This window comes from Perna viridis, chromosome 3 (assembly GCF_037379345.1).
Source record: "Perna viridis isolate PV_CMFRI_1.1 ecotype Kerala chromosome 3, ASM3737934v1, whole genome shotgun sequence".
NCBI classification, from domain to species: domain Eukaryota; kingdom Metazoa; phylum Mollusca; class Bivalvia; order Mytilida; family Mytilidae; genus Perna; species Perna viridis.
Window position 1 is genome coordinate 23,590,116 of NC_142447.1, and position 26,304 is coordinate 23,616,419.

Genomic DNA, 26,304 nt, shown 5'->3' on the forward strand with positions numbered 1-26,304 from the left:
TATGGACAATGTATGACACTGTAGTGTCTTAAGATAAGTTTGATATGTTTTATACAGAAATTAATTCTACACCTGGAGATAATTTGTGACATTTTTTGGTAAAATTAGACAAAACAGAATATAAATGCAAATACTGGTACAATAACTCATAAGAGACATGTGGTGTTGACACCTGTAGTATTTTATAGAAGTCTTTACATTTAATATTTTCTTTATTTTGGTAATGAAATTGTGCTGATTTCATCTCCTTCTTATCTTTTCCCAATAATTTCTGGTTGCAACTGGCTGGAACTGCAATGAAATAGGTAGCATACTTTGGAAGCAATGAGTTAATGGTTCTTTTTCTTAGCCAATGCTTAAATCTCTAAAACTAAATTGGTCATACTATTTGCATTTAATTTATGCAGATTCATATATATTTTTTTTAAACTGTTACAAGTTCCAATGGTAATATGAGTATGTACTCTACATTTATTCAAAAGTTGAATTTGAATCAGTTTTTAAACAGGCTAAATATTCAGGATAAATAGGAACCTATAATATGCTGATCATGAATTACTAGGTCGGCTTTGTTGTGCAGTTGAAAAGGTACGTATCTGCCCTGTTCCTGGATATTTGTGGTTTAGTTTTGGATTGTACTTTAAGACTTTACACAGTATTGTCACATTTCTTGAAAGAGTAATCAAGGGAACCAAGGTTATAGTGGTAATCAAAAGAACGTAATTAAGGGACAAAGACCAGACATGGAAAACAGACATGCACAACAAAGAACATGTAGTAACTAAAATCATAAATACAAAGTAACAAAAGCAAATGAGCAACTCGAACTCCGCTAAAAATTGGGAGAAAAGCAGACAATGCTTACTCTACTCTAATTTTAAGTCACTGATTCTAACTGGTGTTTTTTTATCTTTTGGGAGTAGATTAAAATGTCTTAATTATTCAATCATCACTACAGGCTTGTAGTTACTTGTATTCAATACACGTCTCCTCACTCCCCTCGTTGTTGTACATTTACTTACGGTAATTCACAGATAAAGTTTAGCTTATTCTGACAATTAATGTCGTTCCATTTAAATCCAGTAGAATATCCAAACGCCAGACAATTCTCATTGCCACCCTCATTGTTGGGTTCCCCGACCTGCCAGTATTTATATTGAAAGCGATCGTTCCCTCGAGTCCATGACCACACACCCTCGGTCTGTAAATCGGAAGCTCCAAGCCAGAAAGTTCCCGGGGTAAACGAAGTTTTCCCTAATCTGGTAAGATAACTTGATACGTAAAGCTGTTCCTGTTCGGAATCGATATTTGCCAGATATCCTCCATATACTCTACATATCATCTAAAATATACCGATACCTTAAAAGCTCCTCTTAATTCGCCTCGATGATTTCATTTTGTCTTAGCAAAATGGTAAGATCAGTGTTCACAAAAACTTAACGTTATTCTACACGAACAATATTGGAAGGTATTTATTCGACATCAAGGAAGTAAAATATTTCGATTAAGGTGTATATTCGACATCAAGGAAGTAAAATATTTCGATTAAGGTGTATATTCGACATCAAGAAAGTTTTTATGTTGTCTTGTCAGTTTTGAGCCCACCGTGCTATGAATAGATAACTTAAAGTATCCCATTTAAGGTTTGATTTTCTGTGATTTCTGTTGTTTCTCATTGCGTTTCTCATTGTGCAGTTGTTGTCTGACAGGTATTTTTTTACCATTGCTTAAACCATAGTTTTATGTGTAATTAGAAAACACAAGGGAAGTTGATATGCTGTCTCAATGTAAAACCGACCGATGCCTCAGCCCATGTTGTCTTTATCCCAAACTCTTTGTAACACGAATCTCGATGGACAAGGAACCCGTCTGGACAATCTGCTACCACTGCAAGTATACAAGACTTACAATGCCTGGTATTTTTGTTTTTTTTTTTTGTTTTTTTTTTTGGTTGCTCTGATTTAGTTACATCGTTTATTGTGTGTTGCATTCCTACTTTCATATGTTTATTTTGGCTTTGTCTAATTTAATTACTTTACATTCGTGATTTTTTTTTGCTTGAATAAGGTATTTTCTATCAAATGTACTTTTTATAAGCACATAGCACTGGCTTGTTACCGGCACGAACGGACATTATGACTAAAATACCACTAGCTGTCTTGGACAGGTCTCATTAGAATATATGTATATTAAGTTTGTCAAAATATTTATGTGTGCACATTTATTTCGGTTTGAATAGAGGATTTCTTCTGCATATTTGATAGTTGTGTGATTATTTAAGCTAATTTTCAATGCATCAGATAGTAGCTTTCAAAAAGACAGAACATTTGTGTCTCATTCCGTAATACCTTGATTTCCTATTAATACACATAATAATACTCACCATAAACGACTACAAAGGCTAGTATAATGCCCTTCAATGTTGTAAACATCATAGCCTTATCAGCCATTACATTTACTGACCTAATCTTGATAATAAAAACTACACACATGTTTGTGCTGTATGCCGGTCTTAACAGACATTAAAGAAATATAAGTCATTAACCATTATTTTTTCCTTCAAAGGACACTTACTCTTCCGTTGCAAGGAGTCTAAATAATACATACAAAGACACAAAAGTGAATGAGCAAATCGGACTCATCTGGGAGCATGGACCAGGTTCCCCAATAGGGTAGGCGTCCTCTTCTTTTCTAGAAACATCCGTCGAGTAAATGTCAAGTATGGGGTAAACGGAAGAGGTAAGATAAACTATGACACGTTATCAAATCGGTTGTCATATGGTGCAGATGGATAAACCGTAACAATCCACGAGTTCATGATGATGACAATAAAATTTCTGTAGTGATGACTTCTATCTTGTAGCTGCATAACCATGTTCCAGAAGCTAATCGTAAGAAGTCTGCGTATTTAGGGCCAGGTCTTGCATAACGTATGAGTTGCGATATGAAGACGCAGGTGCTGAAGGGATGTTACTACAGATGAAAGGAAAGTTGACAATACGGAATAAAAATTCATAAGGTTTGTCGTATAGTTTGGCCACTTTTCACCGATCACTAAGTGGAGGTCAAAATTTGAGGCTTGTTAACTTCACATTGTCTGTAGTATCCTTTATCTCAATTTTTTGGGGAGTAAATGCGATTCATAAAATCCCAGAAATAAGGGTTGTTTAATGATAATACTTCATCTATATAGGGGAAACTGAGATCAAAGTATCTGGCTAAACGATCTTCTTCCTTAGGATCAGATGAGTTTTAAGGTCAGGCTCATTAATTTGAAGGTACAAGTATTTGAGTAGAGGAACACAATTTGTTTCCATTGGAATGCCGACCGTTTAATGAAAAACGCGTCCACCACACTGGACAAATATGTTGTTAAAGAATTTCAGCTTTTGGAAAACACCTTTTTCAGTATATTTGAAAGATCATTTGGAATCGATTTTTAAAAAGCATGAGTAATCTCTACCAAGTACTACGTTTTAATGCTATAATTGTTTTCTTATTATAATCTTGAATTGTAACAAATGCCCACCAACCCTCCGAAAAATCAAGTAATTACTCAATTTCAAAAATACCAATTGTATCTTACTGCAAATTTGTTATGCTGTACAAGAACATTTCCACACAAATCAATACAATAAGATTAATGAGCATTGCGCGATTTACGTTGAATGAGTCGAAATAATAAAATTCTGAATTATGATGTATGGGTTTGTAAGATAATATTGTGAGTTCGGGTTACAATCATCAATCCTTATAATTAGGTATCAAATAACTGTAAATATGTTTCCCGAAAGTAATGTGTATCACTCTTTACTTTGGATAATATTCCTTTATATTACTTCGACGATTTTTTACTCTGACATTTTATTTTAAAATCTTTTCCCAGTGTTCTGAGCAATACAACGAATCGTGTTGATGTCGTGTTGTGGCTCATAGAATTAGCCAATTAGTGACCCTCCATTTTCTCGCCTGAAACGGAAATAAATTTTGCAATCTTTGTTTACATTGAAAGCATTGAAGAGTATTCCTTCCAAAATCTAATGAGTTTTGAAAACGCAAGTAGTTAGTTTTATATTTTAATCCCTCCTTTTTATCTGATAAGGTTAAAATATGTTTAGCAATGAAGTATTCTTGCATATGCCTTTGACGTATCAATAATTTTAATCAACATATTTTTTTTCGTTTTTTTTTACTTTAAAACAAAATGCTTTCTGTTTCCTCTACAAAACAGTGATGTGAGAATCAATGTTTGATTTGATCGTAAAATTCTGAAAATGAGATTCTTTCAAACCTTTGAGTCCCTCCTACATTAATCTATTTGAGAAGATTTCAGATAGGGTTAGAATTTACATGATAATATATTTCTAAAAAGTTATAAAACCGAACAAGTCTTAAAAAAGATACTTATAACACATACAAAGCTTCACAAACAAAGTCTGCTTTTGTTTCACAGTTCGCGGCTGTCCAGTTAAACATGTGATTCCTGTCCATCGTTGCACAGTTTTGTTGCCCATTGAAATCATTTGGTTGTCCTTGTCCCCAGTGAGAGTAAGCTGGTTGTCGTTTTGTTGTCGACCAAATCCATGTTCCAGGAAGAAACATATCAGTTAGTCCTATCCAAAACTCTTAAAACCAAAAAAAAAAAGATTTGTAAATACTGGAAAGAGTTCCATGTATTAAACTATTTCAGTATATATACTTTAGAATTATTCAAGAATAAATAAACACACTTAAACCGCTGTTCACATCTGCAAAACAAAACAAAGACGAAATGTGGCATTGTTGACTCTGCTTAATGCCATTGAGATGAATTTAAGAAAGTGTCAGTTAGCCCACACGACAAATATAACATTCATTTGTTGCAAAAAAGTAAACACTTTTCGATTTTACGTGTTGAAATCTCACATTTGAGCAATTACTAGGCCTAAAAGTATGCAACGGAATTTTAGTATTTAATAAATTCAAAATATCTATGTATTGAGGAAGAACAAGGTATTTGGAAAAGGCGTAGCGTGTCAGATAAAATGGGATATACAACGCTATTATTTCATCATTGCCAATCAACGAAATAGTCCAAAAATTCTCCAAACACCGGACCCCAGCCTCTGGATCCACATCCACTGTTTCTACACTTACTTCCAGGAAACCTTGACAACAGGCCACTGACAGTTCTTTGCTCATCAGTAGATTCGATGGTCAGTAAATGGGATTCAAACAAAGTACAGTAGAACTGTAATGTTTAAAATTCAGTGTTAATTAAAAAAAAATCAAAACAAAAACAACGGATATGGTGAAAACGCAAGTTTTGCACCAGTATTTAAGGTAGTTAATTGAAAAAAGTTAATACCTTCAGAGATCACAAAAAGTGTTTTAAACAAATGTTACCACACCTTTAAGTGAGCTCTGAAAGGCAATAAAAAAAAAAAAACAATAAAAGTAATAACATTCACAAATAAACAGAACTGATACAATTCTTTAAAATTCAACAAAAAGTAAATTGATATAACCACACACAGACATGTTGATGACGAAAATCTTTTGACTGCGGAATGGCACATCAGTGGAATCTTTGGTGGGGTTGAAGGCATTAATCAGGCTTGACATTGGTTTGCCATCTAGACATAAATTGTTTATTTAACCATTAACTGGGTTGAACAGTTAAAATTATGCTGAATCTTCTATATTATTGATGGGTCCACTATTGATGTATTGTTTGCTTCAATGTCATAAAATAATACTACATATTATTTATATAATACATACATCTACTGCCCGGGGGCCCGGGATGGGATTTACTGGTGGTTTAAAAGTTCTTGCAATCTTGCAATCTTGCATGTTTCTTTATTAGTCACAATATTGGCTGTGGACAACTGGAAATTTGTATATAGAAAAACAAATAGCTCATAAAGATAGTAATCATTCACTTACCGAAGCCTCAGCCCAAGTCGATGGTATATTCATTTCCATATAACATGATTGGCCATTAGGTATAAAGCCGTCTGGACAGTTGGCAGTAGTAATAATAACACAACCTAAATATTAAACAGGATGTATAATGAAAGAAATAGAATTGTAATATTTTTTCTATATTTTAATAACATGCTTAAAGTTATCCCACGTGGCATCAAACAAAAAAAAACAAACTTGTAGGCAAGTTGAAATAGGATATGACAGTGTTTTAATGGATGGTTTCTATGAAAAGTTCTATTTGGACCAAAACATAAATTAGGTTTGACGACAACTTGGTCTAAATACTGCCGCCTGCCCTGATGTACCATGAAGAAATTGTTATTTCATCCATGTGTTCAACTATTCAAGGACAATTATAATTTTGAAATATTCACATCTTTATTTTCAACTTTTGCAAGAAAAAGTGTTTACGAGGTCATTTATCGAATCCAAAAGTAAGGTCAGGAAAAGACGTTGTCCTAGGAAATTATAATAAAATAAATAAGAAGGCCATTTGAACAGAGACATCTATTTTGTCTTGTCAACAAGAAACATATGCGTGTCGAAAACATCTAGAGAGGAAGAGTGAAGGTAATCCTTAGGTCAATTCAAGGTCTTCAAAAACAAGGAAGTTGAATCTATTGGCTTTATTTTTACCACACGTCAGCAGACCACACTATTTCAAGTGGTCGGAAACTGATCAAAAAGAAGAAACTTTGTACAGGAATAGAGAACTCTCATAGCTTCCGGTGTTTTGTCCGGACAAATGTTTTCGGAAATAACGATACAAAATGTGCACTTTTCGACGGGAAATGAGAGGAGATGAGCTTCCTATTTTCTGCTTCCAGTCATGCTAACTGTGTAATGCTCTTTTCATAGTGTTATTTTGTATCGGTATTAACACCACCTATAAGTTAAAGCAACATTGTATAACTTTAAAATACTTTATTACTATTTGTACACAATGTTGTGTCAGGTAAAATAATCAATTATCTTAATTTTTTTAATTATTTTAAGTATTTTAATTAATTCTGTACAAATAGACTATTTTTTTACTTTATAACTTATTCGGTTTAAATAGATTAAGAAATGGTTTGATATATATATGTAGGGATTTACATCGGACATATTTTGATATTTTAAGGTGTCGTTTAGACTTTCTTCTTAAGTAGAATAAAGTATAAATAAAGAACGAAAAGTGTATCGTCTACATCTGAAGAGTTTAAACATTCAGCCTTGAAATGTTAAAGTGTTAATGGCACCTATTTCTGAAAACCAGGCCGTTTCAATAGATTTGCTGAAAAAAAATCCAAGACTCTGTTTTTTTTTTATTTATTTTTTGTTATTATGACTGACCACTTTTTCATTTTAGAATATGAATTGGAACAAAATAATTTGTAGTTTTGCTTCTACATAAACCTTAGCCCTTCGTGTTGCATTCTACTTAATCATTATATCTTAAGCTATGACCAGATTGATGTACTATAGGGTTTTTGTTCTTATCTCAATAATTTCAATAAGAATTCTGGACCTTTTAGATAGTGAATTACCTATATGCCTGGTTCAAAATTCCCTTGTATTAAATGATAATCTCTTGATGGACCTCTTTAGATACTTAATTGGTAACATTGACAAAGAAGTTTACACTAAAAAAATCCCTTTGAATGATAGAAAGTAAACATAAATCAAAGTTCCTTTGAAATGATAGAAAGGGTAAATGATCTTGTTTTAAAATTATCTAGTCATTTCATTTGTCAATCAATCAAGGGAAGACTTGTATATCCCCTGAAACTGACTCTGACACCCGCTATAAAACATTTTAGAGAGTGGACAAAGTGATAATGGTCACAATGTTGTTCCCCTTACAATACTACGTAGTATGATAGACGTAATACTTACCGCTTACAATTACAACAAATAAATATAGGTACGCCATTATACCTAATCTTTGATAGGAAATTGAACTGATAAGTATTGACTGTTCGTCGTCTCTAATTCATATTTATGAAGTTGAGTAAATGTAAACTGTGCTACTTGTTTCGATACTTACAAATTGATAACAAAATTTATTTTAAATAGAATGGGTTGCAAAGTTTTTTATGCAAATGTACATATCTTTTTACTCAATATTCTGTTGACTTTACATTATTTCTCTTATCTAAATAACACGTAATTTTTATGACAGCGAAGAAGTAAGTCAATGTATATGTGCGAATTTTAAAAAAAAATGCTTTTAAAGTCTTTAAACAATAGTACCTACCAATGTGTAAGTGTTGCTTAGCACAGGCCGCTCATCTTAATCATACCAATTTTAGAAGGTAATACTCTAGAAAGAGCAAGGTACATTGTATTTCAAAGTTGAATAAGGTTCTACAGACTACTGCATTACCGATGTAGTTTTTTTATGACTAGACTAACAAAGAGATGTTTGCGTATGTGCAACTTGATTTTGTTTATTCTTTTCGTCATTTAATGGGTAGAGCATAAGGAGGATTAACGAAAATCAACTTTAACCACCCTTTGAATCAGTATAACTAATATACAAATGCAAAACATAGGCTTATGTTGAATACTGTCCAATGTAATTTATAAACGGATAATGCACCTTTTTGTTGTTAATACGTTTGTAAAATACACTTGGAGAAACTGACTTTGATGTACTTTTACATATCGATCCGCCAAATATCTTTCCCTGTTTACCGAGATCAAGTACGTTGGATTTTCGATGTTCGATATTCGACATTCAAACTTTTCAATATCAAACTGAATATCAAACGGTAAAATTTTACCGTTTGATATTCATTTCTGGCTACTTTTAAGAATGTAAACTCTAAATGAATATCAAATGAATATCAAACGGTTATATTTTTCTGTTCATTATTCGTTTGATATTCGTTTCCGGTGTATATATTGAATATAGAATGGATTTGAATATCAAAATGAATGTCAAACAGGATTTTTTTGCTTTCTGATATTCGTTTGACATTCGTTTCCGGTCAATATATTGAATATAGAATGAATCTGAATATCAAACAGGATTTTTGTCCGTTCGATATTCGTTTGACATTCCTCTCCCGTTTATATACTGAATATAGACTGGATTTAAATATCAAAATGAATATCAAACAGGAATTTTTTCTGTGCGATCTTCGTTTTACATTCGGGTCCGGGTTATATATTGAATATAAAATGGATTTGGATATCCAACAGGAGTTTGGCCTATTCGATATTCGTTTGACATTCGTTTCCGGTTTATATATTGAATATAGATTGGATTTTAATACCAAAATGAATATTGAACAGGATTTTTTTTTTTGCTGTTCGATATTCGTTTAACATTCGTTTCCGAGTTACATATTGAATATAGAATGGATTTGAATATCCAACATTGTTTGGTCTGTTCGATATTCGTTTGACATTCGTTTGCGGATCATATATTGAATATAGAATGGATTTGAATATCAAAATGAATATCAAAGCGATTTTTTGCTGTTCGATATTCGTTTGACATTCGTTAATACAACATCTTCTATGACGTCGCATTTGAAATGAAGTTCAGAAAATTTGTTTGCTAAGGACTTATTTGCACAAAACAAGTAAATTTCTTAACACAAACTTCATTTTCTTACTCTGTGCACCTTAACCTACACCAGAAATTGTGGTTTTTATGGTGAAAATTCTCTTTTTTTCAGATGTAGGATAAAACTTCCTGAAAACTTGCTTTAAGGAGAAGGTGATTTTTTTCAGTGGTGTCTATCTTGTGATTTGTTGAAAGCTCTATTTGTATGGAATTAACAAATACCAGAGTCATTAAGATTGAACATAGGATATTGATTCTATAGCAAATCTAAAACTTGGTCTGTTCCACCAGATTGGGGATAATTCTGCCTTGTGTTCTGCTACATGTATTCATATAATGAAAAGGCTGTATACATGGCAAAAATGAAAAAAAAAACACATTAAGACACAAAATGTTTTCACACTCTGGGCACTGAAAACAGTATTTATTTGATGTTTTTTTTTATCTCATCATTGGTTTTCATACCCACAAAATAACATATGAGGATGAAAGCATAGAAAATCATAGAGTTTTACCAAAACTTAGGACTAAGTACTAAAAGGTTTGTTTTGACTTTCTTTGCTGCATTGCAATACTTAATTGAACAAAGTTTGGTTTGGTTATCCATTTTACTTATTGTAAGCTAAAGAACTAACATTTCGTTTTATTAATAGAGATTCGAATAGAACATATCGCAAGAAGATACAAGAATATCTTCTATGACGGCACATTTGAAATGATGAAACTTCAGAAAATTAGGTTTCTAAGAATTAATTTGCACTAAACAATTAAATTTCTTAACACAAACTACTTTTTCTTACTCTGTGCACCTTAACCTACACTAAAAAATGTAATTGTGGTTTCTATGATGAAAATCCTATTTTGTATGGTTCTGAAAACTTGCCATAAGGTACTGCAATACAGTAAGGTCATTTTTTTCTGAAATTTGGTTTAATTTGTTTTTTAAATAAAGCTGTTTTGAGGCAGGCAGTCTGCCAAGAAATTTCTAGTGTTTTGTCATACAAACGTGCATATTTAACAAAATCCTTGGTGTGTGGAGGTTCAAGTCATTTATAAGTAATTTAGTGATTATTGTCATAAAATCCATATATGTAGCCACGGTAACATAATGGAAAAAATACTACTGAGTTTTAGTATAAATCAAGGGTGCCTTTCCAAAACTAACAGCCAAATACTATGTTTTATAAAATTGCAGGCACTTAGACACTACCACAGCATGAAAGCACGTACAGAATAGGTAGAAAAAAGGTAAAAATAATAAGACCCTTTTCGATTCATTCTAGTTCCAAAATTTCATGCGAAATAAAGTATTTTGAAAATCAGCCATCTGATGGTATGAGATAACAATTAATTCCCATTGACTTTTTGTTATATACGAATATAGTTCCTTTAATTTTAGTGTGTTTCTTCCTGATTTTTTCCTTTTCTGTCCTAACCTTTATTGCTTTGAATTTGCTGCAGAAATATAGGAAAAGGATCAAAATTACCTGGGATTTTTCATTCTGTAATTTTATGTGATTTGGTCCTATGAAAGAAGGTCAAAATTAAGTACATTTGGCAGCTGTCACATTTTATGTCCATAAGGTCTCCAAAGCATAGGCGCTAAAATTAAAAAAAAATGATGGCGAATTTTTCTGGCACTCTTATAGGTATCTGCTTTTATACATGTTTGCATATTGGTGAAGTTTTATTGAATTTGAAGGGGTTAAAAATTTTTGTATGTCTGCTGGAATGCACTACGAAATTAATTGTGTTCTTGTACCTATAAGAAAGGTCACATTTTTGTAAAACATGCCATTTTTATATGGTTTGGGGGTTTATTTCTCAGAGTTCATAAAACGAACATGAAATGTGGCAAAAAACTTATTTCTTTTCTCATTTTTTTTTCATTTTAGTTCAAAAATGGGTTTCCATGGGATTTTCAACGTAAAACTCATAAAATTTTGCTTATGTCATAACGGTAAAATTGGGCAAATGAGCTAATTACTATCTCATTTTGAGATTTTTGCACACATAGTGTCATAATAACAGCAAATAAACACAATTCATAAGCAGTGGACAGAGTAAAGGTAAAAAATTGAACATTTAGAATATGTTTTTAACCTGCGGCAGAGGTCATTTGGCAAAATTACGGTGTATGTCAATTGTCTCAACCTCTTCGAATACTCTCTTTCATTGAATTAGTATGAAATTCTGAACAATAAGAGAAAGGTTTAAAATGTAAAAAAACATGATTTCCCATTCTTTTACGTATATTTTGAATAAATGTGCCATTTAAAGCCCTTCAGAGTTCATGAAAAACAGTTATTTTGGAGCCGGTCATACACTATATAGCCTCAAAGCAAAAAAAACCTGACCTGATATGATAAAGAAACATCCAGTTGAGTTCATATGTACCACATAAGCTTCAAAACATGCAAAATATTTTTTGCACTATTTTGTGGCTGTAGGGGTGAAATATTAGTGTAAATGGCATATTTACCAAAACCCACAGTTTTACAACCCAGGTCCTGGGTTGATTTTAATTACCTCATCTGATAGTTTACTCTAAAAGACTACCTCTGGTTGTTTTTAAAGTACATTTAATGTGTCTAAAGCACTTTGGAAGTAAATTTAAATCATTTTTTTTAGTTTCTAAAAATGAGTTTTTATATAAGTACCCCTGCACCAGGTGAAAATGCTCTAATACTGCAGTGACATCAGATGGAGACCTGACTAGCTGGTGTTTTCTACGTCAGAAACATGCACTAAGAAAAAAGATTGAGAAAATCTATCAAATATTTCAATTGAGGCTATTTAGAGAACACTTTTTCACCCAATCTGCAAAAAGATGAAGTCGCGACATACAAAATTGATATAAAACTTGACATAAATCATTTATTTTTCACCAAATTTCTGTAAAACTTTGCAATTAGACTAAAAATTGAATAAGCTTTCCACAGATGAAGTATGTATTTGAGTTTTAAAAAAAGCCAATCTAATGGCTACATGATCACAATTAATTCCTCATTGACTTTTCGTTCTATATGAATATAGTTCCTTTTTATAGTGTTCTTTCCTGATTTTCTTTTCTGCCCTTTACTTTTTTAATTGCTTAGTATTTGCTGCGGAAATGTAGGACAAGGATCAAATTTACAAGAGATTTTTTTCCATGCTAATATTACAATGCTGTAATTTTATGTGAAAGTTGTAATCTGGTTCTATGGAAGAAGGTCAAAATTTTAGACATTTGGCAGTGGTCACTTTTTATGTCCACATGGTCTCCAAAGCATACGTGCTAAAAAATAAAAAAAAAATGATGGTGAATTTTTCTGGCACTCTAACAGAAATCTGCCTTTTACATGTTTCCCTATCGGTGAAGTTTTATTCAGTTTTTATATTCAATATATAAAACCTGAAACTAATGTCAAACGAATATCGAACAGCAAACAATCCTGTTTGAAATTCATTTTGATATTCAAATCCATTCTATATTCAATGTTTAAACCGGAAACGAATGTCAAATGAATATCGAACAGACCAAATTCCTGTTTGAAATTCATTTTGATATTCAAATCCATTCTATATTCAATATTTAAACCGGAAACGAATGTCAACTGAATATCGAACAGACCAAACTCCTGTTTGATATTCAGTTTGATATTCAAATCCATTCTATATTTAATATATAAACCGGAAACGAATGTCAAACGACTATCGAACAGACCAAACTCCTGTTTGATATTCAGTTTAATATTCAAATCCATTCTATATTCAATATATAAACCGGAAACGAATGTCAAACAAATATTGGACAGAAAAAAATCCTGTTTAATATTCAGTTTGATATTCAAATCCGTTCTATATTCAATATATAAACCGGAAACGAATGTCAAACGAATATCGAACAGACCAAACACCTGTTTGATATTCAATTTGATATTCAAATTCATCAAACGAATATCGAACAGAAAAAAATATAACCGTTTGATATTCATTTGATATTCATTTAGAGTTTACATTATTAAAAGTAGCCAGAAATGAATATCAACCGAATATCAAACGGTAAAATTTTACCGTTTGATATTCAGTTTGATATTGAAAAGTTTGAATGTCGAATATCGAATATCCAAGGTACTTGATCTCCGTTCCCTGTTTAATAGTGTTGTTAAACAACCTTGAAATTTTTGAAGTTTTTCCTTTGTACACTATGACACGTGTCATTAGTCCAAATACGGTGCATTCAATAAATACTTTTGAAAAAGTCCTTAACCATTTTAAAATTGATTTTAAATCAATATTTTAAACAAGCAGTGTTTTATGTTTTTAAATAAATATTTTTTAAATATTCAAATGAAAGTTGAAAATAAATCTACAAGACGTAAAAAAATAGGCCAAATCTCGTTCTACTTTATGCAAGATGACGACAACCATTTGGTCAGACCATGGAGATAAGACAGAGCCTTATAAAAATTGAAATAAAATTATCATAAGGTCACAACCTTGTTAGCCATGTTCAGACTTATACAGTTCGGTATATTGGTTTCCATCGCAGCCTGTTCAATTGGATTTTTATTTCCACATGGTTGAGTATAGTATTTGCCAATCTGACTTAACAATAATCTATCATACATTTTGTTATGTGAAGGCAGCTATGGGCCATAAGAACGTACATAATGATCTACTTTAGAATCAAGCAAAACCTTTTTACTTCTATCTGCTTCAATTGTTCTAGAATCTTGATTCCCTTGATTACACTATTAGAACTAGTATACGATTGATTAAAATAATATGCGATTCAATGAAAGCATAACAAAGTGCGAATAAGCAGACCAGTTCCAGTCTCTCATTTTGAGAATACAAGTGCACGCAATGCTGTGTTATGAAAATGGACTTAATTCTTTGTTGACAAGATAATCTTATTGTTTAGCTAAGTTGCCATTTAACCCAAGTACATTTGAAAATTCATCTCGCGTTTATTTAGTACCTATCGTGGTTGATACTGAAGCAGTTTGGAAAATCGAGGTTCAATTATAGTTGTAAAATATATTTGTCTCAATTGCACGTTCTCTAAGTTCAACTAGTGGTGTCGTATTTATTGTTGAATATTACAGGTAGGTCTATATATTCTGATAAACTACCCTGTTGATATTTATATTATGACTATTTCTATTTTTTTTTGTTTCAGGTACAAAATGGGATAACCTGAAAGGTATGTATCTAGCACAATGGGCTAAGCATTTGTTAGTGAAAAAAAAAAGTGTTTTCAAAAAGAAAGCACTATCGTTTATATGGGCTAGGATGTGTTTGTGTGATAATCACGCATATTTGTAAAAAGAACTCAACCTAATTGCGGTGAAGCTTTTTATAAGATTTCAACAAATTTTCTTTGTAACATATTAATAGATATTTTTAAATTAGATGATAAGAACACAAATCACCAATTGTAATTACTATTTCATTTGACTTTACTCAAATCTAAATTGTATTTTCAGTAACCTGGGGTGTGAATCCATTCAGCAGTTATTCCTACGCAGCCATGCCACTGACAGAGTCTGATGCAAAATCAAAGGGCTTCCAGAAAATTTCAGACTGTGGAGGTTTGTTATTTACACCAGCTGAAGTTCCTTCTAGATTGAATCATTGAGCTTTTATTAATTATATATCAATCTATAATATATCTTTAAAAAACCTGTTGTTTATAACTAACAATTATTTATTTGCTCCCTTATTTTGTCACTTATTTTTTTTTTATTTGCTCGTATTGCATAGAAAGAATACTCAAGGGAACCAAGTTTAAAGCGTTAATCACAAGAATGTAGTCCAGGGACAAACCATAGACATTGAAAACACACACACACAACAAAGAACATGAAGTGACTAAAATCATACATACAAAGCAGCAAAAGCAAATGAGAAAATCGGACTCCACTAAAAACTGGGAGCATGGACCAGGTGCACCGGTAGGGTAAATCAACTTTCAAATCATTTTGCCGATTTCTTGGATTGTGCATTAAGCAATTGTAAGCCATAATATTTTTGTTAATAGCTTATCTTAAACAGCAGCATTTACGTTTTTGTTTGAAAATAAAAAAAAAAAACATGTTCAAGTTTTACAGATAGGAAGGAATAAGGGTAACAACAAAATTAATTAACATTTAATCGATCAATAATCAAGTCAAGTCAAAAATATATCTAACATAAAATAAATATATTCAAAGGAGACAAAGTTAGATACAAATTATGTTCTCTTTTTATTTGCAGATTCCAGTGGTTTACACGGAAAACGCTACTTAAAAGATAACGATATGGCACTCATCCTCATTTACGATGTACAAGGTCATATTGCTGGTATCTCAGCTGCCGTAAGTATTACCCAGCATAGTTTACTATTGAATAGATGAAGTCATAATTCAACTATTTAAAACGTCGCCAAAATTACCCAAGAGAATATATTTGGGTCACCTTTCAGGTATCTTTTTTTCTGAAAAATGAACCAGCAAATCATTAAGAAAAGAAAATTACATTAATTTGTTTTGACAGTCATTTGCTCTCTTAATGTATTTGATGGTTATGACCCAGCGGCCAAGTATCAAAATTTAATTCTTAAATTGATTATTAGGTACCAGCAAGTGATGCATATCCATCGAGCTTCCTAAAGAACCATCCTTTTGTAATGTACAATAACATGCATCATATATCTGCATACTTTGTAGATCCAGGTATTTAAATTTTCATTTTATATATTTTACATTTTCATAACTTTAGATAAAAATAAGTAACCCAATTGGACATAATCAGTCTGTGAAAGACATTTTTGTACAATCATGTTTCTATCAGTAAACATAACTAGTCATTATATAATAATGATCTAGAAGTAACCCCTCTTGGTAGTACCATGTTTTCTTTACTAGATATGTATGTCAATTGTTTACGAAACCAACATTTGTCAACAGACATTCTGAACAATTATCTCCATTTAGATACTGAACAAAACTAAATGAAGTCTTGATACATATTTGTGTGTTCTCTAATTATACAATCAAAAATTGACAACACATCTTATGTTAGGAGGTCATAAAGTGATCTTTGAAGTCATTCCACTCTCACCTGGACTAAAAGAGTATAAGAGAAAGGCTAAGTATAACACTTGACAAAATATCCAATTTTCTATTAGCAATTATCTGTACATCTGGACGATCAAATGGCCAGTACACGCAAGAGGGTGTAGGAACTGACCTTTATATACAGAATGGAACAAATGCTTTAACTGATTCTATCAAGATCCCTCACAAGGAAACTGGTATCCCTGCCACACATTGGACACGTGGGCGATGTTTCCCATCAATGGGTAACGTGTATTTGAATATCTATCAAATTTTTAGCCGATAATTTTGGTGTCTTCAGATGTTTTGAAATATTATTCAATCAATTTAATTTCAATTATAACCTTGAAATAGACAGCACACCAAATACGTTATATATGAATACTGCAAACCGTTAAATTTTCGCGGCAGTTTTGTTTTTGCTATTTTCGCGCCAAGATCCGTAACGTAAAAATCAACATATCACTTATATTTTCTTCGAAGAACATTACATAACAGTTTGATGAACGATCGCGAATTTAAATCTTTGTAAAAGCAGATTTATAACAGAAACCGCGAAAAGAAGACGCGAAAATTTCGAGGTTAACAGTGTCTTTACAGAAATTTTATTAAAAAAATATTTTTGTATATAATGTAGTATTAGACATAAGGCGTAGTTTTGTAACTGCTTACTTTAATTTTAGTGATATAATCTGCAATGACTACCTTTGTTAATGTCTTTTATAGGAAACATACAAGTTTGCACAATAAGATTAAAGTATCATGTATATTTTGCATAGGTGTTCATTACTGGTTTAACTCAAGGAAAGATATGAGCTGTGACGAATTCTATCCAGTTTTCTTGCTATATAATGGCGGACAATTGAATGCATTCGGTTGGGCATTTCAATCCGCATTGACATCACCAAGGGTGGAGCATCCACCAAAAGCCACTATTTCAGTAAGATTAAAATAATTTTCGAAAAACAGTGGTACGGACCAGGCGTACGTCTCCTCCCCTAAAATTGGGGAATACATAAATTTGCATATATTTGCATAAAATCTTAATTTATCATTATCTCTACCCCAAAAAACTGCTTGTATCGCTCGACATTTATATTTATTGACAACTACTATATTAAGAATCATGGTTCTTTCCCATGAATTTAAAGAACTTAAATGTTTTTATATCTAAATGAAATCAACTGGTTGTTGTTTTTTTAATGAATGCACTGCTTTAAACACTTCAATGAACAAAATTACTATGTAAATTTTATACCTGTCGTTGTATTTTTTAAGTAAGTTTTGTAGTTGAAGCTCCTGTTCAACTTCACAATCACATATTTAACGATCATTTTGATGATTTAAGTGCAAGGATTTGTAAGAATCAGGTAAAATGGGAAAAATCAGTAACATGCATGTCAAAAACCCATCAATCTGACAATGTAATATCACTTTCTTTATTTAAAAAGACTATTATTTGATCTCTACATCCATCACTGGCTTTGCTCAGACATTTTTCAATAGAATCTTAGAAAAATGAGGTTTTTGACAGAGTTATCTAACATTGAAATGTTCATGTTCAGTGCATTTCAATAAAATTGTAACTCAATGGTCCAAATTGATATTGAAAGTCTAGACTGTTTTCCTTGATTCTGATGGTGCAGATAGTCAATTACACTACCAAATTATGGAATTTCATACCATGTTTCACCTACTGGCTGATTCTTACTGGGACTGACACTTAATATTCATTGATTTTACTTGCTCCTAATAGACTAATAGTGTGCCTTTTTCTGTATCCTCCTTAATGTCAGTTTGAAATATATTCAACCAAGTATTATTTAAAGCACAACTGTATTTCCAATATTTGTGATTCAGCCCATAAGATTTACATGTCATTGGTACAGTTATGTAGAGGAAATACATTATTGCATGATGTATAACAATGAGACATCGAGATAGGTGTAAGGGCCTTGCCATGTATTTATATTTTTTATATAGTAATACATTATTTAAATTTTTCGAAGGCATACACTAGGATATAAAGCCACATATTTGAACGCATGTGTTACTTGTGTTAAACCATGCGATATGGTTGATACAATACGGGGTTGACGATACAGACTTATTATCGTTGGTAATATCTATTCAAATAAGCAAATCATTTATATGGTTATGATAACTATAGGATATGACATTGTAACTTTTATCTTTTGTCTATATAAATTATAGGTCATTATCTGTTTGACAGGCATTTATGAACCCAGTTCCAGACTGTATATACAAAGCCGCAGATCTATCTACACTCCACATCTACCTGACGAACAATCCTGCCCTGGACACGTGTTAAATTCTTGTCTAATAAAGATACCATATTTTGTAACATTATGAAGCCTCTAGTGAATCGAATCGCGTGCTAAACCACCTACTGGAAGTATTTAGCCAATGGTGATGTGAAAAAGTATTAAAGTAACAATCTTTATAAAAGCATGCATAAGGCGATTTATGCATGTCAAAAACACCAAATTCCCCATTTATTTCCAACTCAGTAACGGTTACAGACCATAAAACCAGTCTTAGTTCTTCATTTGGTTCTTGCACTTCTGAGATGAAAATTATAAAATTTGTGTATGAAACTTACACTTTGCAAGAGTTACCGTTCTTGATTCAGTTTAATTTGGTTGATTATAGTGGAACATCGATGTATTTTTTTTTTTCAGATCTGAATACCGAAGGGACTATTGTTATTTGAAGGTACAGTATATGTAAAGGTTCGGTCATTCTTAGCAAAAAAATAAAACAGTTAAAAAAAATGCAGTTTCTAAAGTAAGGAATCATTAGGTCACAACAAATCAACGATTGTGTATCCCTGTGCTTTTCTCCGATTACAGGATGAATACAATGAACACATCAAGATTATAAAGCACGAAACAGGTAAAATACATTGTTTTACGAATGAAATGTCACCTGATGATACGACTTCGTATCGTATATTTAATTTTAACTAACCAATTTTTTTTCTCAGAGATGATGTCTAATGAACACACTTTAATTTAATTTCATGAAAGTTTATCCCTATTGTTTTCTATTTTAACAAGATTTTACCTAAGTAGCATAAGGAGTTGTCATTGTTTCAAAAACCAGTCTATGGAATTTAAAAAAAAAAACTTTCGTGACATTCTTTCAATTAATTAAAAAGAAATGTAGGTTACAGAATTGTTTTCCATGTTACTTTAAACACCTAAAGTTTCCAATACATATCTAAAGATAAATTTCCATTCAAATACCGCCACCCACCCCAGTCGATAGTAGCGTTTTAAAATAAACGTTTGTTATCATACCGTTTAAGTTTAATGTTAAATATTATGTGTAGATATTTTTATGAGAAAGTTTTTACAACATTAAAAAGACTATGTGCTTGTATATATATATATATATATTTGCACGATGACAGAAAAATATACTCTCTGTAATAGGTATGATGTATCCTAAAATGTACAACCTGTGAAAATTCATTATGACCGTTGCGTTGTTGCGTGAAGTGAGAAACGCAGAGTTGTAAACATACATCGTGCCTTTTGCTTGATATTGTAAGAAACAGTAGGAAACTTTTTTTTTATTCTTGAGAAATTAATCTTTTTAGGATAGTTATTCAATGGAGGGATGGTGTGGGAATTTATTATATTTGATACGCTTGACGCACAAGGCAAGCAGTATTTGACATGTCACTACACATGCTATTTCATAGTAATTTCAATTTTTGTATGTTTGTCAAACCAGTGTTTACTATGGCAAGGTTGCACTTCCATTGATTTTTGTCATTTTATAGGCTTATGCCACTCTATATAAGGAATAACTAGTAATCATGTTATCTCACTTCTTGTTATGATTCACGGCTATTATTCAACATTTTTGTACTTTGTTTTGTTCGGCGTCAACAAGTCGCCATCTTCGGGGATATGAGTGAAACGTGAAAGAATCTCATTTATTTCATCATGAAAAATAATTTTATCAAGTTAGGTTCATTGTAAAGGTCCCAGTTTTCATTTTTATGTAAGGTGCACCTTGCCAGACTTGAACATGCTTTTTGTTATAAAGAATAGTAGAGGGTACCATTTTGTCAAAGGAAACTTCCGCATTGTTGTTTCGTCTGCTTTATTGATGCGCATTTATGAAAGTGGTATCCGATCGTTTATTTTATGACAACTTGTCAATTTCTTACTTTCACTCGAATTGTTTTATTAATATTTTAGTAAAGACAGTAAAAGGACAAGTTGACATAACTTATTTTTGCTGTTTTAAGCATTTCCCATTGCCTATACACCCCGCCCTTTATAAAAAGGACAATCTGCCATTGGTCACTTTAGGTTACCTTGTACATATTCCCAACATATATAAACGCGAAAGTATTTCAACATGGCAGATAGCTGAACGTTTCTTCGGCGGCAATTTACAAATCCAGAATTTTTGCCAGAAATCTTTCCAGACTTTAGGTGAGGAAATCATACCATACATGGATTTTACTTAAGGAAAATAATAATTTCGTATGTTCGCCGCTAATATTACTCTCTATTTATGCGGGAAGTTTAACGCAATAATAAAACCGCTTCATGAAAGTACAGTGCTATCTCCCACCACGTCGGACACCACTCGTACAGTTGATATAGTCGTTATATACAAACATTATTATTATAATTATATACGTTTTTGAAATTAATAACAAAGACCCTATCTTATGAGCAGCATCTGGATTACCAGAAACATCGGGAATCCATGGTCACAATAAAAGAAAGGAACGCATACCAGATCCAATCTCACAGGACAAAGACTAATACCAGAAAACCCTATGCATATATATACACAGAAGTAAAACCTATAAAAAGTAAACCCATAAAAATGGAAACTACAAATACAACTATTAAAATCGAACAGTTATATGAATATGGCGCTACATGTTCTACATGTACATTACGGTAACCACCAGACAGGATACTGGCGAGTGGCTTACAATATAACAACCACAAGACCGAAGATAGAATATCAAAAGGAAGTACATACCCGATAATTGGGTTCTTTAATATCCATTCGTTGTGAATCTATTATATTTGACATTTGGGTGGTTCCATTTTTTACTGTAGGTACGATGTTTGTTTTTAAGTCTGCGCAGTTCACTTCACGCAGCAACGCAACGTTTTTACTGAATTGTTAAAAGTTGTATTATCAATGGCATTTTAAAAGATTTAAACTAGCTCATAAAAAGCAATCAGGAAAAAAAGAGCGATCCAGATGATATCGAAATCAGTGATCATATATTTTGCCAATTATTTCTAATGTGTACAAACGACAAAAACAAAATACAGGCACTAGACAGTAGTATCAGTTCCTTCTACTGCCTCTGTTGAAGCAAATTCATCGTTGCATTTAGTGAAATAATTATCGGTCAATAATTTTAATGGACTCTCTAATGTTGTAATCTAATTTAGAACACTTAAATTGAAGTAGCATACTCCTAAAATATCTTATCTCCATGTTTTTAAGTTTAAATACAAGATAAAACGTTCAACTTTAGTTTGCGTTCAAATATAATCTTGACACTCCAAACACGTCAACAGGTTTACATGACAGAAAAGAAAAAACACAGTGACGACACATTCGAATCACAAATAATATTGTTTAATGTGGTTATAATAATATGTAATTTACTATCTTGTTTTAATAATTATTTAGAATAGCGAAATTGCAAAAGTATCGAGGAAAATTGGACAAGGCTGACTTTATAGCTTATCTGATCCAAAGGAAAGGAAGATTGGTTTGCTAGATTCTTTTATCTCATTTTCTGCTGTGTAGATGACGTATTAAACAATCCCTTTTCGGGGATTTTATGCATCGCATCTACCCCCAAAGAACTTGAGATAAAGGATGCTACAGTCACTGAGAGGTCAGTCGCATATCTTGAGCTACACTTAGAGATCAATGGTAAAGGAAAACTATTGACTAAAATAGACGACAAACGTGATGACTTTTCATTCCGTATTGCCAACTTTCCTTTCATCTCAGGCAACATCCCTTCAGCTCCTTATTTTTCATATCACAATTAATACGTTATGCGCAGACTTTTTTTGTATCGCGATAGACTATCAGGCTTCTGGAACAGAGTTATGTTGCTACAAGATTGAAGTCATCACTACAGAACTCGTGGATTGTTACTGTGCATCCATCTGCACCACGAATACTGATTTCTTCAACGTGTCATAGTTTTCATTTTCTCTTTTGTATACCATGGAATTGGATTTTTTGGAGCAACTTGGCGGGTGCATCTTGAAATGTAGAGGACGCTTTTTCTACCAGTGCACACGGTTTATGCCCCCAGATTTAGTAGAGTCCGAGTTGCTCATTTAATTTTATCACTTATTATGTATTATTTTGGTTATTTTATGTACTTTGTTGTGTGCGTCTGTTTTCAATATCTGGTCCTTGTCCATGGGTTACAATCTTTTGATTTCAGCTAGAATCTTGCTTCTCTTTATTAGTCTTTGTAAAAGGAATCAATTTGCTTGGGACATAAATCGAAGAAAGCAACCAGTGAAACACGGTGAAGCACTACACATCCACTAGCGTATAACCTAAATCCAAAATAGTAAATACTTTCAAAGATCATTAAAAGGTCTTCCACAAGTGTAATATAAAGAGAATAGGTATGGCGAACAACATCCCCGCCAGGATAAAAATGTCAGCCTAAAGCCACCTACTGGTCTTCAATTAACGACGAGGAAACCCTCACACCACAGGGCAGACTGGGACTGGCCCCAAAACATCACTATACACAATAACAGCAAAATAGTTGCCCAAATATACTCAGGTAAGATAAAAATAAACTAAAGGAGAAAAAGAAACATACAGAGGCCAGAAAATACTGACTTGAGATATGCACAAAAATGCGGCGGGGTTAAAGTACTTTGGCGTGATCACAACCCTCCCTCTTTTCAATCTGGCCACTGTGAAAAAAATATTTTACAATTACACACACCTAAAAATCAGTTAAATCTGAGTCCTTTGTTACAACAGACATAAAGAACTGAATTTAATTACACAAATGTACAAACTAAGGACTACTAGCAGTAAACTGATATGCCAGCTCCTGACAAGTTTAGACCTACAATAAGTTATGTCCCCATAGTATGTTTAATCAGTTCTAACTATTCCTATGCAGGATTGAGAACCAGAACACACCATAAGTCATACAATAATGACACAATCCGTGAATTGCTTTTAAGTATAGTGTTTTAATTTCTATGTAAAGACCCTATTAGTTAATCAATGTTTATAACAAAACAAAAATGCTATCCTTAACGATTTGACAACAATATCATTACTATATCCCTTACGAATGGTTTGGCTGCTTTGTTGGGTGAGTATCGACCGACCTCTCCGTGCTTTGTGTTGAATATTACCGTAAACCAAGGATTGAGAAATAACCGCACCTATTTATCCTTTACAAGTACATCTGTATTTGAGAATGAGTTCCTTGTATCGGTTGAAAAAACATATGAATGTTTTTATGAACTTGTGATATCTGAAACCTTGATGTGGTTATTTCTCGTTATATAAATATTCCTTTCGTTAAATCTGAAACATTGTTACAAATACGACCAAATCGAACCTATGGTGACATGTAAACACCATCCACAAGCGGATAAATCATCCGTTTTATCTTAAGTTTTAGTATTAAGTTTACCATTATTGATATGAATACTAAGATCAAGATACATACATTCTTTATTAACAATATCAGTTTAATTCACAGAGAGTTCTACAGGATATATATCTTTGGTATAAATATTGAATTCATCGTTGTTTTGAACCAAAATATCGTCCAAATATCGAAAGGTGTTATTAAATTTTCTACCAAATGTTGTTTGGAAGGGTCTTTATTAATCCTAGTCACAAATTGTGATTCGTAACAATACAGAAAGAGATTCGCAAAAAGTGGTACTAAATTGGTCCCCACGGGAATTCCAATAACTTGATGATAAGCGGTTTCGTCAAAGCGTACGAAAATGTTCTCTTACAGGAATTCGAGTGCTGTAAGCATATCGAAAGAAGTCCAACTATAATAGTTTTTTTTATGTTTTTTGTTACTAAGAATGATCTAAAAGAATTCGAACAAATATATTCACATCCCGATTTATTAAATGCCCATTTGATAAGATGTGTGATTTTTATGAGATTATGTGGAAGTGTAGTGTATAAAGTTGAAAAATCAAAACTTTTAATAGATTCGAAATTCCCAACGTAATAAAATCCACGGTAACAGATCGATGACAATTCTTCAAAATCAAATCAGCAGTTGTAAAACGACACAAAGACACATTTATGACCAACATCTCTTGGCAATGGACAGGGGAATGAAATTTGAGGTGTGGTTAAACTAATTATATAAGGCCTCAACCATCTTCTTTAAATGTAAGGTCAAAAATTAACTGAAGCAACAAACACCGTAACATTAACTCATATAGACAAAATGAAATATCCACTTCAAGACTGCTTGTAAGTGGTAACAATTAGCTCAGAACTAAATGAATGACATTACATTCAAAATTACCAGCGTAAGAAATAATAGGTTACAAGTTTTTCCCCTGCTAGTAGAGCTTATGTCTTGAGGGTATTCACCAGACGAGTTGCAAGACTTTGCTGACCCGAACTATTTACATATACCATAGATTATTTACCGAAATTTCCAGTTGCACAAATTTGAAATCCCTAAAACACTGGAGCTTCATTCTTTGTATTATGATAGTGTAGCTCATTAGATATACTTTGGTAGATTTTATCGGTGCTGGATTTGGCTATATGTTTCGAATATTTGTTTGGTTTTAAGCACTTCTTGCCTATAACTTTTTATTGGATCTTGGCATATCTTTTTGGTTGTAGTGATGCTGGTGAAAAGTAACTCCATGAAACACGTGTTCAACATGTACATTTTGCAATATTTATATGATCTGTATTGTTATATTTCTCCCGCATCTCTTTTTGTTTGTTCTAACGAAGCTCGTTGTAGTGTCCTCGGTAGTTGTATATTGGCGTGTGCTTACGCTTAATCAACCTTGATAGTTGAAGATAATGCCATTTTATCTAAGTTACATATTATGCAATAGAAGCGCCAATCAGTTTACTTTTAATAATTTCAGCTAAATTTGACATAATTCCACTGTACTGAAAATTATGACAGCGTGCAAATTTTGATAGTATCTTTGACGTGTCAATGTTATCTACCAGGCATTGTCATAATTTAGAACAACTGTAACCTTGTTAAAAGAATTAATTATCAAAAGAAATGATTTATGATCAATCACATGTCGATGCTTTAAAACCATGCTTACATTATGGGGATATGATTGATGTAGCTCTTTCCGTTACTTTATTTAATATTGTACGTCACATTATGGACTCTTATGTGTCGCTCGAAATGGTGTACACGACAGAAATAAATATAACTCATTTTAATTTTTTAATCATTTTGTAAGAGTAATATGAAGTGAGTTTGGGGTAACAAAACGTTGCTTTTTATCTCTATTCATTGCATGAACATTGCAACTTAACCTTCCATCCAGCGTTCATTTTACGACACTGCATTTTAATCATTTTAGTAGTGTAAAATTGCGATGGGCATGCCCATAACTGTTCATTGCAGTCATTCTAACCTTTCCT

General features: G+C 32.3%; 3 protein-coding genes across 3 annotated transcripts; 1 reads left to right on the plus strand and 2 right to left on the minus strand.

Moving 5' to 3' along the window:
• Nucleotides 1–193: 193 nt before the first annotated feature.
• On the minus strand, nt 194–2,536 carry LOC148621513 (perlucin-like). Its single transcript, XM_088575987.1, has 4 exons — nt 2,384–2,536; nt 1,799–1,887; nt 1,023–1,342; nt 194–291 (listed from the first exon to the last, which is right to left on the minus strand). The coding sequence occupies exons 1-4, from the start codon at nt 2,490–2,492 to the stop codon at nt 252–254; spliced, it is 558 nt and encodes a 185-aa protein (XP_088432113.1). The 5' UTR covers nt 2,493–2,536; the 3' UTR covers nt 194–251.
• Nucleotides 2,537–3,815: 1,279 nt separating this feature from the next.
• On the minus strand, nt 3,816–7,967 carry LOC148621514 (perlucin-like). The gene is made up of 5 exons (XM_088575988.1): nt 7,849–7,967; nt 5,929–6,032; nt 5,137–5,230; nt 4,418–4,625; nt 3,816–3,969 (listed from the first exon to the last, which is right to left on the minus strand). Exons 1-5 carry the CDS (start codon nt 7,883–7,885, stop codon nt 3,939–3,941), a joined length of 474 nt encoding a protein of 157 aa, XP_088432114.1. The 5' UTR covers nt 7,886–7,967; the 3' UTR covers nt 3,816–3,938.
• Nucleotides 7,968–13,946: 5,979 nt separating this feature from the next.
• LOC148621515 (uncharacterized) lies at nt 13,947–18,984 on the plus strand. Its single transcript, XM_088575989.1, has 8 exons — nt 13,947–14,093; nt 14,697–14,720; nt 15,004–15,108; nt 15,773–15,873; nt 16,131–16,230; nt 16,686–16,859; nt 17,394–17,554; nt 18,848–18,984. Exons 1-8 carry the CDS (start codon nt 14,021–14,023, stop codon nt 18,944–18,946), a joined length of 837 nt encoding a protein of 278 aa, XP_088432115.1. The 5' UTR covers nt 13,947–14,020; the 3' UTR covers nt 18,947–18,984.
• The last annotated feature ends 7,320 nt before the right edge of the window (nt 18,985–26,304 follow it).